This window comes from Pagrus pagrus, assembly GCF_965226575.1.
Source record: "Pagrus pagrus genome assembly, chromosome: 8".
In the NCBI taxonomy this organism is placed as follows: domain Eukaryota; kingdom Metazoa; phylum Chordata; class Actinopteri; order Spariformes; family Sparidae; genus Pagrus; species Pagrus pagrus.
The window spans coordinates 2,327,181-2,341,620 of NC_140192.1; the positions used below are offsets into that span (position 1 = coordinate 2,327,181).

General features: G+C 40.4%; 1 protein-coding gene across 1 annotated transcript; it reads right to left on the reverse strand.

The window, feature by feature from the left end:
* Window positions 1-1,317: 1,317 nt before the first annotated feature.
* Window positions 1,318-11,233, reverse strand: ncaph (non-SMC condensin I complex, subunit H). The gene is made up of 18 exons (XM_084358886.1): window positions 11,126-11,233; window positions 9,791-10,013; window positions 9,513-9,603; window positions 9,243-9,335; window positions 8,925-9,042; window positions 8,659-8,807; window positions 8,186-8,375; window positions 7,929-8,011; window positions 7,364-7,557; window positions 6,771-6,916; window positions 6,333-6,439; window positions 4,968-5,087; window positions 4,537-4,644; window positions 3,721-3,864; window positions 3,475-3,585; window positions 3,237-3,313; window positions 2,816-2,891; window positions 1,318-1,693 (listed from the first exon to the last, which is right to left on the reverse strand). Exons 2-18 carry the CDS (start codon window positions 10,006-10,008, stop codon window positions 1,634-1,636), a joined length of 2,085 nt encoding a protein of 694 aa, XP_084215012.1. The 5' UTR covers window positions 10,009-10,013; window positions 11,126-11,233; the 3' UTR covers window positions 1,318-1,633.
* Between the last annotated feature and the right edge of the window lie 3,207 nt (window positions 11,234-14,440).

The window sequence follows — 14,440 nt, forward strand, 5'->3', positions numbered from 1 at the left end:
AGAGAAACACACAATTTCATCCTATTTTACTTTGTTTATACGTGGCAGACCCTGCCACCTTTTCTAGTTTGGCTAAAAAAATAATCTTTGAGTTTGTATTATTGTCACAAAAACTCCACTTCAGTGCTGTTGTCCTGATTTTGTCGACCCTTTGGCCCAATGCACCTGTCGATCTCTGAGTTTGTGGTTTTACCTCATTAATATTGTAAATATAAAAATTCTGAGTTTTCTTCTCCAAAACTACGTACTGCCCCTTTAAGCAACAAACGTAAAAGTCATTTAATTGGAAACAGGAAGTAGTTTCTTTCTTACAACACTGGCATTTGAACATGTTCACATGTTCATTCAATATTTATTGTATTTGTTATTATGTTTCCAACAAAACAGAAATCAGAAGTGACGATAACAAGAACGTGTAATGTTATTATGGCTTTTTTTACTACAGAAAACTACAGATTGCTCCTTTAAATGGTTAAATATCATAAACTAACTTCACTCCTGTTGTTTTTCCCATGTGATGTCTGTGGTTAAATGTTTTCAGCAGTGACATGTCACATTATTTACATCAAATGATCAGAAATCATCAACAGCCGGTGAGAACAGTGTCCTCCGTGCTGTGACCTTCTCTCAAGCAGCAGTTTGGTTCATGTGCTGCTTCCATCACTGGCCTCAATAACTCTTTAACTTCTTTACTTGGCTTGAGAAGTTCAGCCATTACTGCAGCAGCTGTGCACTAAGGAGTACCAGGACTCATTCCTTAACACAATAACTCAGTATCTCTACATCGACAGCAGCGTTCCAGGTCACAGATCCCATCGATTAGATAATGTGTCGGTGAGGAGAACGATCACATTAGGAACTGATAGTGTTGAGAATCTGGGATTATTACTTGTCTTCCTGTTATTTAACTGTACAACCAGAAACAACAGAGCTGCTGGGCCCTTGCTTTCTTCTCAGCTTTCTGATTGTCTCCTCCCGTCTCTGCAGCTGCTTGACACACTGACGTCACACCGAGTCACGCCCGGGCCAGCAGCACCAGCCCCGACCAACCGGTTTCACCTTTATCTAAGGAAGGCAGCGGTGACGCCCAACTGCTGATCATTACCTGCTGCCATGTCAGAGCGCTGCTGCAGGCTGCTCCGAATCACAAGCAGCTAAAAATAATCCAAGCCATTATGTCCACTCTGGATAACGATCTTCCTGGCAGGCATTAGCTAGAGTGCTAAAAATACTGTGCGTCTCCTTCTGTGAAATGGGAATAATGGAGAAAATTACAGGTAATGTTTTGAAATCCACCTCTACAACACGTTTTTTTTTTTTTTTAGAAAAAAGGCTTTTATTTTTTTGGACAATATACATTTTCGTGTGGTGGTGGAGCAGTTAAATTATCGACACAGAGAAGCATCAATAGTACAGAATAAAAGCAAAGACAAATGTTGTGTTTTGCAAGGAACAAAGACAGATTTGATCTTTTGGACAGATTACATAATGTCTGACTAGAAAACGATTAAAAAACATCCAATCTAAACACAGAAACATCAGATATTATACAAAGCAAAGACATGAAAAAGTCGAGAACAGCATTAAAGAATAACAGAGATTCTCCATAAAACACCTCGTCCTGTATCTCTCCTCAGAGGCCTTGTCGTATGATGATATCTGACATGTCATCGACCTTCACCAGCTCCAGATTCTGTCAAAAACAAAACATATTCATATTTCAACCCACATTAAATACACATGAATACTTTGCGTGGCCACATGTCGAATTCCAGTAACTCCAACCTTTTTTAAGATGTAGTAAAACTCTGGGGGGAGATAAAAGCATCACCACAAAAGTAGTAATTGATGTTACGTCCACGAGGAAAACTGAACATTAAAGGTGAAGAACCTGCAGTTAAAAGTTCAGACTCTTTGATCAGAGGTTCATTTGTCGGCTGGATCTATGTTAATGTATAACTTTAAAGCAAAGCAACCAGCAAATCATAAATTACTTCTTCTGGTGGATGTTGTGTTGTTTTTTTTATATAAATAAAAATATATATCAACTATCAAATGGGACTTTTAATGAAAACAGTGTATGATCTGGGCATATTTCATATCAAGTGTTAAATGTTAAATTAAGTGAAGGAACGAGACAAAAACAAACTTTAAAAAATGTAAGAAATAGTTCGATATTTTGGAGAATTTGCTTATTTACTTTGTAGCAGAGGCAAATAAGATGATTGGTACTAGAGCTGAAATGATGAGTAAATCAACTGATTAGTCGATAGAAAGAAAACGAATTGATTTTGATGTCAATTAAAGGGCCGTTATGAAACCGTTTGTAGCCATTTACATGTTTAAATCACTTCATGAGCGGATAACAAGATGACGTGAAAACTTGGACCTTCCTCTTCTCTCTCGGCTGCCTTTACAAACCTGTGGATGATGTGTTAAAGTTGTTTAATGCTGCTGAACTGTAGATTTAGTGCATGTTGAGATTGCTAATGTAAACTGAGTTCAGTGGAGCCTCTTTGATCGTTACGGTCATTGATTTACTCTCGGACACAGGCAGGCTGGCTGTGTCCAATCTTCATGCTATGCTAGGCTTAACTAAACCAAACAGGTGTTGTAGCTTCGTAGTTAACGATCTTCTCATCCGACTCTCGGCAAGAAAGTGGATAAGCATAATTCCCAAAATGTTGAATGACTTTTTTTAGTTTTACATTTTCAAACCCTGTTATACACCTTTATATATATTTTTTCTTAAAATGCGTTTTCCTTCCAGTCATAATGTTAATGTGAAATGGCTGATTTAAAAAACAAAACTCACCTTTTCATTGGCAAGATGAAGCAGAGCGACGAACGCCAGAGGCACCGACAGGTTCTGAGCCATTGTGTTCGGCAATCTGGACCGCCACAGAAAGAGACAAAGAGGAGAACAGGACAAGAACAATTACTTTTCCATTCAGTCGATCGAGCCGTTACATCCTGGAGCCTTTAAAGAAGCAGCAGTAGTTTTTAGTTCTGCTGCTTGCTGATTCACAGCAGCCTCCAAACCATATCTGACAAAATGTATCATGAAATATATAGAAAGAGACGCATTAGTTAAGATGGTTTCCATATCTGTGAGACAGGTCAAACCCAACACAAGGACTAATATTTGCATGTGCTGCCCTTTCAGCCAGTGCTTTTCAGTCATTATTATTCCTCATTAGTGCCGTGTCATGGCAGGAGGTCCGCTCTGCTGGTACCTTTGAAGCAGCGTCTTTGTGGTCTGACTGAAGACTTTCTCCCCACACACCTCTGGTTTCTCCACAGTCGGCAGCTCCTGCAGGGAACATTAAGGCATGAACTCATCAAACGCTCATGTACCAACAGATAAACACAGCTAAAATCTCTGACTGGCCCAAGACTAGAACGAATTTACCTCTTTATATACCTGCAGACATAAAAAAGCTGATACATGGCTATTCTCTCAGCGTCATTTACCTCTGTGGGTTTTTCTGGGCTTTCAGTAAGAAGAGTCCACATGCTGTTCTTCAGTCTCTTCATGTCCATTTTCTTTGCCGTCTTAGCGTAGTTGATCTCAATCTTGTTGACCTACAGAAACAGAGTAAAGCAAGTACAAGTAAGTAAAACTCTAGAGTCTAGAAACAGAAGCTTTGAGCGGAGAGATGCCGTCTCTAAAAAGACCCATGCACAGTTCGACTTGACCCAAAGTCCTGGGTCACTCACCCTGTGTGGTTCAGGTACCAGATCATCCTCCCCATATGTTGAGATGCCCTCTAGATCTTGTGAGGGCAGAGGTATACTATCACCTGAGGGCTGGGTGTCATCTGAACCGGCAAAACCTTCAGCATCATCATCGCTGTCGCCACCCTGAAAACGAAGACGGACAAAGAAAAAGGCAAAATGATGAAAATGTTCCTCGGGACATCAGCGGCTTCTACAGGACAGTGTTGGGTTCAGAGGTAGCCCCGATATAAAAGTGATTTCATTTAGAGCTGCAACAATCAATGGATCAGTGGTCAACAATTCAAGGAATGGCTATTTTAAGAATAATAATAATATTTTCTGGTTTCTTTACTCTCTTATGACAGTAAAATGAACATCTAAGTGTTGTGGACAAAGACTTTTGAGGACTTCACCTTTGAGACACACTGATCTGACGTTAACATTTTATGGACTAAACAATAAATCGACAATAGTTGCAGCTCTAGTTTAGTTACATTATTTGCCTTTAGAGAAAAAGAGCAGAGGTGCTTCATCACGTACGCCAACATCTGATAGCTGACTGACAATTAGAGCAGCAGGCTAGATGATCTGATTCCACTGAGATGGAGATGACAGATTGATTACTACGTTGATTGCGAATATTAGTAAAGCAGATCTGTTTGCATCAGCATCAGAGCAACACTGACTAAATCACACTGCAATATCATTTTATTTTTAGCCTCCATCACCCATCTCTACTCTTTGGATAAAGAAAGTCTATTAAAAATACAAACAAATAAAAAGAAGTTAATCAAACAGTAGACGAAAGGAGCAGACCTGAAGACCTGGACAGAAGTTGGCTGTGTCGTTGGCGTTGTTGTAGTCGTAGTCTCCGATGCCTTCTCCGAGCTCTCCGGACAGCCTCTTCTGGCCTTCTTGACTCAGCTACAACAAACAAAACATGTTCTGATGTTTGTGTGGACTGAACTGATGTCACACTTCAACCAACATCTGACTAATATGGGGTTTCATACTTCAGTCTGAACCCAAAGATCTACATCTAACCTGTAAATAATCAGTTATCCAAACTATTTTCTATGTGTGACCTCTACAGGACTCAAAGTAACAGTGTCATTTACATCCAAAGACCCCAAACTAACCCCAACTCTGACTGATTCCACAAACAAGAACTATGTCTGTGTTTGTGTGTCTCTACTTTTAACCTTTTCCCACCCTCCCCGTCAGCTGACCGCAGCGTGAAGACTCACCGAGCTGGAGGGTTTGAGGCTGAGCTGGGAGAGCGTCTCTGGGGGAAACTGGAAGTCTGCTGGCAGAGTTGTTTTCTTATTGCTGGCACTGAGGGCAGACTTGCTGTTGGTCGTGGCAGCCTGTGAAGCGAGAAGGACATCAGATCAGCTTTTCCCAGAGTGCTGAACGCTGTGTTGCTATGGTTACTACACCAAAAAGTGCCATGTTATAGCCTTAATGCCTCCACATATCGAACGCTGCGACAGCAGACGAGCACCTCTGACTCTCTTGTCAGGTGTCAAAGCCCTGGGCGGCGCTGGTTCTGGGCTGCATTGTGCTGAGTAAAATGGGCTTTTGCCGGTGGACAGGATTTAGGCTGGTCTTTAGATAAATGTAAAAATTACAGCCTTTCAAAACACTTTCGTAAACTGAATTCATTGACATAATTGTTATTCATTCTGAGGAGATGATTTACGGTCATTACCAAACACCCGCTGCTTCGCCAGTCAACATACACGAGCTGCAGTTTTTCTTTTTGAAAGCTGTATTTTCAGTGTAACAGAAACCTTTATGCTTGCAGTAAAACATCCTTCAGGTGTTTTCACATTAGGTATGATTGCCTATGTAGAGTCTGATACAGTAGGTGGTTTGTGATCTGCCAATATACAAGAAGACAAAGACGAAGAAGAAGAAACACTTGTGTTTACTGTAATCAAACCGACTGGACTTTAATGCCGGGTCTCTAATGTGAAAGCACCCTTATTTGTTTTGGGCTATTTCCTCTCTCCCTCTTCTTGTACATGAGGAAGAAGTATCCTGGACCATGTGTATGAAAATATTCCTGGCAGCTACAAAACACTACCAAGTCCTCATTTTTGCCTATCAGAGCACATTTATCTGCTCTCTCTGCCTACTTAAAGTTGATAAAGTCAAATCATCAGTAAAAACAGTGCAAGTTTCTCCATATGTTGACCTATTCCTTAAATAGATGTAACAGTTACACTATGGCGGCAGCTAAAGATTATTTTCTTTGTCGATTTATCCTTCAATTATTTTCTTCATTAATCGATTTGTTGTTTTATCTTTAAAATTGTCAGAAAAAAGTGAAAAATGTCGATCAGTGTTTCTCAAAGCTGAGACAATGCCCCCCAAATTCTTGTTTTGTCCACAACCAACAAGTTTACCATCATAGAGGAGTGAAACACCCAGAAAATATTCACATTTAAAAACAAATTACTCAAACCAACACTTATTAAAACACTTGGTGATTAAATCAATAGTTCAAAGCTAATCGCCTGCAGCTCTAATTAACCCCAGATGACAACTTATTCATCCAAAAGTGAATAAGCTACGTAGAGAACAACAAAAGCCATAAAGGTTCTTACTCTTGTGTTGCGGAAGTAGGTGTCAAAATTGACATCATCGCCGAAGTCTATCTCGAAGGTCTTCTTGGCCTTTCTTTTACGTGGCTCCTTGTCGGGCAAATGGTCCACTACAGAAGAGGAAGTACATGAAAACAGACAGACAGACAGACAGACAGACAGACAACTGTTAGTCTGCACACGTTCAGCAGGGGAGGACAACCATTACTTAATGTGAAAGCCGAAATTATCCTCAAAACACAAACATAAGCCTAATGTGTGTACGCACACATTGCATTATATTAACCCCCATCATAATAAACAAAGAGCAAAAACATGCTTTCTGTTACAGTGTTGCTGCATTAGTCTGCCTACATTTATCCAAGTGCAGGGACACATAATAGAAAGTGATGTGCAAGTGCTCCAGCCTCTACTCTGACACCACAGCCGGCTCTCACTCACATTTGTGCTTTGGCTTGAATTGCCAGTAGCCGGGTCCGGCCCATGTGGCCATGGTCCTTGGACTGAAGTACGAGTACTCCCTGGGCTCAGAGGACAGCTGCAGACACATGGTGGCAATGTCTCCCTCTCCAATAGGAATCACATCCCTGTAAACCAAACACACAGACACAAATCAGCCTTCTGTTCATATAGGCAGAGAGAGAGCTATTCAATATATTCTAACGAGTTCAATACCTCTCCTGGTGATAATAGGCGAGGCAATTACTTAGCAGATGATTACATAAGTAATGCATTACGAACTTGAAAGCTTACACAGGCATTAAGAAGAGCTCTTTTCAGGTACAGAACTTAATGGAGACCATTTACATGATAATAGCCCAAAGTGTACTTAAAGAGTTCAAGGAGAAAAAAGTGAAGAAAAGAAACTCTCTCTCTAGAAACTTTCGCCCACTTCCCCTGAGACTTCATTCAAATCATTCAACAAAAATGTAAACATTAATTCATCAGATGGTCTGCGGTAAAAGATTGAATTCTCTACCTCTAAGCAGAAGACAAACATCACCGTTCAACTGCCTTCAAACCAACGATCTTACCTTCCTTTGCCAGAGCCAGAGGCCTCACAACCATCCTTATGCTCCTTGGATCTTTCCTCACAGTCGCCCATTCCCTCCTCATAGTCGGCGTCGAAGTCAGGGCAGTCATCTTCCTCAGGTTCGGGCTCGGGCTCAGCGTTTAAGTCGAACACGTGTTCGCCCTGCTTCATCTTCTCCAAGAGCTGATTCATGGTCTGAAAGAAGATGAAGAGTCAGACAGAGGGAATATAAATGATTTACCACCACTGATGTATAAAGGTAGTGGATCCTAAACTGCAGTACAAAGAAAGATCTGTAAATAACAACGTAAAAATGCCTCAATGTGACAGTTTTTCCCTCTTTGCTGCTGCTAAAATGATCACATAATCTTAAAGAACCACTCAGATATATTAAAACTCGTAACAGTAAGAGAGGACGGACTTTACAACAGTGATTACTGTGTGAATGTAGAGCTCATCTTATTAAGAAAATACACCTTACAGCAACATTAATCTTTATACTTTAATAAAAATGAAAGAATTTCATCAGATTGATTAATGATATCAGGTTTTGTGGTTTCTCTGACCTGCTCAGGGTTCCAGCTAGTGAAGGAGAAGTCCTGCAGCGAGGGGCAGATGGAGCTTTTCTCCTGGGAACGCTGCAGTCCAGCTGGCAGAAACACAACACAGAGAGTTGGGGTTTAGCATCTGTATTGAGACACAGCTAAGTGGTACAGCGGTTCAGTCAACCACATAATGGATCAGTGTTTCATGATACATGCTACATAACAATTTATGTAAATGACAGAAAACATGTCTTTTGGGCTTTGTTTGGGTTTCTTACCCTTAAATGGAGAAGCAGGGACTCCCTGCGGAGGTGGAGGAGAGTAAGAGGGTCTGGACTGAAGGAGGGTCATGTTGGAGGGAAACAGCAGCTCGCAGCGACTGTCCTCGCTGAAGAGAACTGACAGGAAGACGCCTGCCGTGCTGCTCTCATCGAAGGATGAGGCCATCCTCTGAAACATGGGGTCCACCTGGGTGGAAGAGAACAGCTGATCATCCTCGCTGCCTTATAATAACACAGAGGTAAACAAGAAAACAACTTCAGAGCATAATGTCTTCATAAAGTTCATGTCGTTTAGCTATTTGAGCATCAGTTGGACATGAGAGGTGATGCAGTCATTATGGAGAGTGAGTAAAAGTAACCAGAGAAACTGTTTCTAGTGGAGCACCACAGATTTAATGACACAGAAGATAGCAATTGATTATAATCTTTCTAAAAATGGATTGGGTGTCATTTGAACCGGTATTAGTTACCTCACACTTCCTCTCAGACTCGGCACTGTTGATGTTACTCAGGTTCTGCTCTACCGTCCTCTTAGGAGGCCTCTTTTTCCTCGGCTGCTTGGCAGTCACCTCACCATCTGCAGCACCTCCGTCCCCTTCCTGCTGCTCTGCTCCGTGGCCTGGTCCACGTAGAAAACAGAGAGAAAAGAAAAGCAGAAAACTCAAAATAATGTTCAAATAGCAGGTAGACCAATATGAAATATGAAATAAATAAATCACGCTGCTGAGGTTCTCACCCTCTCCAGGTTTGGTCTCGGCCCCGAGGCCACCCAGCACCCTGTAAGCATCAGCATGAACAGCATCCACCCTCACAGCATATATCTTTGTACTCGCATCCAAAGTCCCAGCTGCCACCTTTAGGACACACACAAAGATCACACACACACACACCTTGTAAAATAAATCTGACTTTGTCATACTGCATTTACCTGGAACAATCCTGTTTATATATGTTAGAATAATAACAAACTAGGAAATAACAACATCAGATAGTAGTAGAATACATGTTATTCAATTTCATAAAATTAATAAAAAGTAGAAGATTGATAAAAAACCTTGAAGTTTGTGAGCTCAGAGTCCTTCTGTTTGAGAATATCAGCCATATAGTCAATCAGATGCAGACCGAAGGCGTTTTTGGTGGTGATTTTCTGCAAAAAAAGAGAAATGCATTTATTAAATTTCCTTTTAGCTCTTCACACTGTCTATTTTAAAAAGTACAATAATAGTAGTAGTAGTATTATAGATAAACATCTTAAATACATGGAAAATGTAAAAGACAAAGAGAAAAGTCCTTCTGTTTCCAGTGTAATTATTGTGACACTCACATTCTCAGTGGAGAGTTTGATGCAGGTGGAGTAATGCTCCGAGATCTGTGCATTTGACAGCTTGGGCACGGCGGCAGGAGTCCCTGCAGCACTGCATACGAAAATGAGATTATCTTTACGCTCTCAAGATACAGACAAGCAGGACAGACAGAAAATGGGCTGTTAGTGCCACAATTTAAAATGTTGTTAGTCGGTTCAAATTTACACTATGAGTTTTACAGGACAGCCTGTCAACAAGTCAGTCTCAAAACAGTCAGAAACAGAAAACCACAGTTTACCTATGAGACGCAGAGTCGTTGAAGGAGGAGTCAGTGGCAGTTTGGAGGTCGATGACTCTTGACCTTCGGCGCTGACGTCGCTCCTGCTCATCATCGTTGCCGGGGAAGGCTGCCAGCAGCGGGGTGCTGCAGGCTGCAGGGGACAGACCCTTGTTCTTCATGGAGGACGGAGCCCATCCTTGACGTACCCGGGAGACCGGTGTGGAGGCTGCACTCATCTTAGCTGGAGACAAATACACAAACACAGAGGCTACATGTTGACACAAGTCCAAGTTTCACTCCCAGGAAAAATATCTGGGATCACGTTTCAGTGTTTAGAAAGATAAAACACAGTAGGTAGCAGAATTTGACACAGCTACAGAATATCAAACTATCTTTGCTCATTACATCTTAGCATTTCTTATACTCAGGTGTACAAAAATGTTGGTTTCTGTCATCAGTTATTTCATCGTTATCGGCCATGAGAGTCAGGTAATTATCTGTTATCGTATCGGCTGAAAAAAATCCATATGTGCATCCCTAACAGGAAGGAAAGTACTTGTAATGCGTGTATAAAATGGTTTGTTGTGCGAGAGACTGTGCACATTTTTAGCTCCTGTTGTCCATCTGAATTTTAAAGGTTGACCGCCTTCACTCCTCAGTGAGCTGACATACAGTAGTTGGCCTCATGTAAACATAAGGAATCAATTAGGAAATGCAAGACACTCTCACAGGAGATTAATCATGACTTGTGATATACACAAATACGCATTTTTAACAAACAATGACGTTATAATGAACGTTACATTAATCAAAACGTTTAGACACCCCATAAACCGCTTGCTGGAAGGATGCACGAGACTTAAACGAAAACTGATACTCACTGGTGACCTTTAAAATACTAAATATTACACAGTTTATATATAAATATACACACAGTAACATATTACCTCCTTTGCCCCAAGCCACCAACCAGACCTTGTAATTTCTGATTTAAGTTAACGTTAGCTGCAACTTAGCTAGAACCACACTGTTATAAACAAAAGGGATCTCGCACCTGAAAGTAGATAAATTAGCTAAAAAGTGCCTGAAGTTATCGCTAATACACTAATACTTTTTGAGAGAGCAAAGTCTTAGTTTAACACAGCGTGTTTTTCAAGCTAACCAAACAAAACCAACAGACAAACGTTCCTGAAGCTCAGTGGGCTGTCTGCGTTAGCTAAATATACATACAGCCTAGCATAACAACGGTTAGCATTAGCTAACATCAACGTGTCTTCACTATCATTGTTAGCTGACTGGCTCGCTGACACACACGAGCTGTACAACAAATCTTTCTCAGTTCACTCATCGTACCTCACAAGGTCTGAAATCCGGAGTTTGTGTCTTGCGGCTGGTTATAAGTTGTAATGAGGCAGAAGAGAAGCAGCAGGCTGCAGCTTTTCTTCCTGCTCAGCGTTTGAATTTTTGCGCCGAACGGTTTACGTAAGACCACCATACGTCATGACGTCAAGACACGCCCACTCCGAGAGCCACTGGAATGACTCACCAGCAAGAAGGAACAAAAATATTATTATAAGTTTTTATCTTATCTTATCTTATCTTATCTTATCTTATCTTATCTCATTTATTTTATTTTATTTTATTTTATCTTATATATATTTATTTTCTTCTTTTGTAAAGCGTCCTTGGGTCTCTTGAAAGGCACTTTATAGAATGAAGATATTATGATTATTATTGTGATCATATTTGTTATTGTTAATATTAGTATTATGTCTGGATTTCAAATGTTACTCATAAAAAAATAAGACCTAGTCGACTTCAAATCAGTTTTAATTAAATTAATTAATGTCTTTATTATTATTATTATTATTATTGTTGTTGTTGTCGTTGTTGTTGTTATTATTACTGTGCATGTCTGAATTTCTTTCTAAAATATGACTCATAAAAAATAAGACCTAGTCGACTACAAAGCAGTTTAAATTTTTTATTATTTAATTGCTTTATTATTATTATTTTATTATAATCATCATCATCACATCATATTATTGTTATTATTATTATTATTATTATTGTAGTTGTTTTAGTGGTAATGTATTCATATTTGGATTCTAATATGATTCATTCATTTTATAATTGTTTTTTTTGGTAAAAGTGCTATAGAAATGCAGACCATTTACCATTTACCATTTTAAAGGTGCCATTTGTAAGAAAAGTTGATTTTTGAGTTGGGAATGAGACTCAAAAATCACATTTTCTTGTTGTTTGTGTTTTGTTGCTGCAGCTGCTCTCTTGCACAATTGGTAACAAAGTTGTTGATAGCACTTGTAAACACTTGATACAGACATTATCTCGCTATTACACAAGAGCCTAATCTGCATGCACATTTCCCCGTCCTCTCACCTCTTGATTCTTTTGATTGAAAGCATGAAATGGTTCATGATCAGTGAGAGATTGTTTGAGTGGTCTTCTCCCTCACTGGCACAGTGATCAGATGCAATGACAGGCGGCACTCAGCTGTGGCTTTCTTTAAACTTAAAAAGCCAAAGTCTTCAGTTTATATCACACAACGCCAAAAAAACACATCCCTCCCATATGCATCATTCTCCAGTGCTTCATCAAAGCTGCCCCCAAGACAAGTCAGAGCAGACAAATAACCAAACATCTGGCCGCCCCTTCAGGCCTTCAGTGTAACTTTGAATATATCAAAATGGAAATCCATCGACAGTTCACTTGCATTTGTTTTTGATGTCAAGCAGAATGGCTTTTCTTTCATTAAGACTGTTTTTATAAATCAATACACACCTTGCCACAGGCTGACGTAGTGTCTCTGATGGAGTTGATTGTTCCTATTAACAAGATACAGTCACCTTTAATCAATTAAAATAGAGTATGGCAGACCTAAGTCTCATTCAATAGTAGTATGAAGTCGTCTCTGAATACTCGTGTAACAATAAAAAACAACTACAGGCTGAACTGACAGTATGAAGCCCTCATTTTTCTTGGTTTAAAGGATACAATCTGATAAAACTGTGCCGTCAAATTTATTCCCAGCTTCCTGAAATCTGTGTTGAAAATGGAGTTAAGAGTTAAGTTGACGACAATGAAACAGCAACAGCTGCTCACTAGATGGCAGTAAACAGTAAGACTCCAGTTCTAGCAGGTGACAGTCCCTGCTGCAGGCTACAGCACCGGTGTGGCACTGGATTAAAACAATGTCTGTAGCTTTTCACCCCCATTTGCTGCAAAATAAAAACTAATTCCCCGTTACGGACTCTTTGGTTTTCAGCCTCGGGGTTGTCTGGCTCGGTCACGTCAGCCTTGTTTCAGCCAAGAAGACAGAGACCAGCAGAAAGCCCAGTGGATGACTTCTACACTGCTGATCAATTGCAAACACAGAAATCAGAATGTTTTCTGGGTGAGTTGCCTTGGACCTGTGCTCATGTACTGATCCAAAGGGACCGTTTGTAGGCACAACATCACTCACAATGTTCCTAGTTTAGATACAATCTTTGGTTTATCAGCCTGCAATAACAGGGAACGTTTAAACACAGACGGATGACGAACGAACTCAAGGATTTTGGCACGATAGTGTTTTTACACTCAAACAAAACATGATATTCATCCCCGAGGCAATTATCATCACATAAAGTACAACATCTTTCATACATCTGACAAAGTCTCAAGGCAGCCGACATCATGTGAACCAAACCATCTTCTCCACTTCACAGCCGAGTACAAACTGTAGCCATCAGTTGGTTTCATTTCTTTTAATCTGACTTCTAACACCACGGAGCAGGAGACTGATGTAAACCCTTTGACTGGACGTCTGTGTTTTAAAAGCTCCTGGGACTGAAGTGATGACGTTGAACAAACATCATTCATCCTCTGACACCACTGTGAGCTGCTCTTTATGTACATCCTGAGCAGCGAGAGCAGGAAGAAATAGCCCTCTTGTACATTTAATATAGTGATTGACACTTTTAACTCCAGCACAGAACGTGTGTCTGATTCAAATCTCCAATGCATTTTTAAGAAAAGCTCTTCAGTATGATCTATGGTTATGGCATTCAAACTGAACAGACAGTGTGTGGGTGATATGTGCATGCACTTTATTGAAACATACACACACACACACATATTCATTTTTTAAGTGCATCAGAGCCGAACAAATGAAAAGCATTTATCTCCTCAGCAGAAGAAACCTCAGCTCGTCTCAACCAGTCGTGACCGTCTGATTGATTTCTCCTGTCTGGTCATTGACAGGAGATGATGAGGATTATTAAATGACTCAGTCTCTCTCCGTCCTATCTGCTTTTCTGAAATACAAATGCGTTTGATTTCTTAGTTATCAGCACTGAACATTTCTTGTCTGGAGTTTGACAATGAGGCTTGATTAGGTCGTGTTCATCTTGGTGTATCTCCTCGTAAACAAGCACACAGACGCTCAGGAGGTCTTCGCTCTGGTTCTCAGGGTTAATGAGGCACTTAACTCTTAGCACACTACAACAGTATGCAGAGTATGCAGAGACTTGTGGAACAGGCGAAGACGGGCTGAGGTCCAAGCAAGTGAAGGAGATATATGGACTGCATCGGTCCAATGCTTTTACTGAAATTACACAGCAGAGGAGTGCTTTAAATGGGTGCACAGGGCTGTTAAAACAAGGACAG

Coding starts and splice junctions, on each gene's coding strand:
- ncaph (XM_084358886.1), bottom strand. CDS start 10,008: ATGAGTGCAGCCTCCACACCGGTCTCCCGGGTACGTCAAGGATGGGCT. Junction 7,558..7,928: donor CTAGCTGGAACCCTGAGCAG/GTCAGAGAAACC, acceptor ATCTTCTTTCAG/ACCATGAATCAGCTCTTGGA. Junction 4,645..4,967: donor GCCTCAAACCCTCCAGCTCG/GTGAGTCTTCAC, acceptor TGTTTGTTGTAG/CTGAGTCAAGAAGGCCAGAA.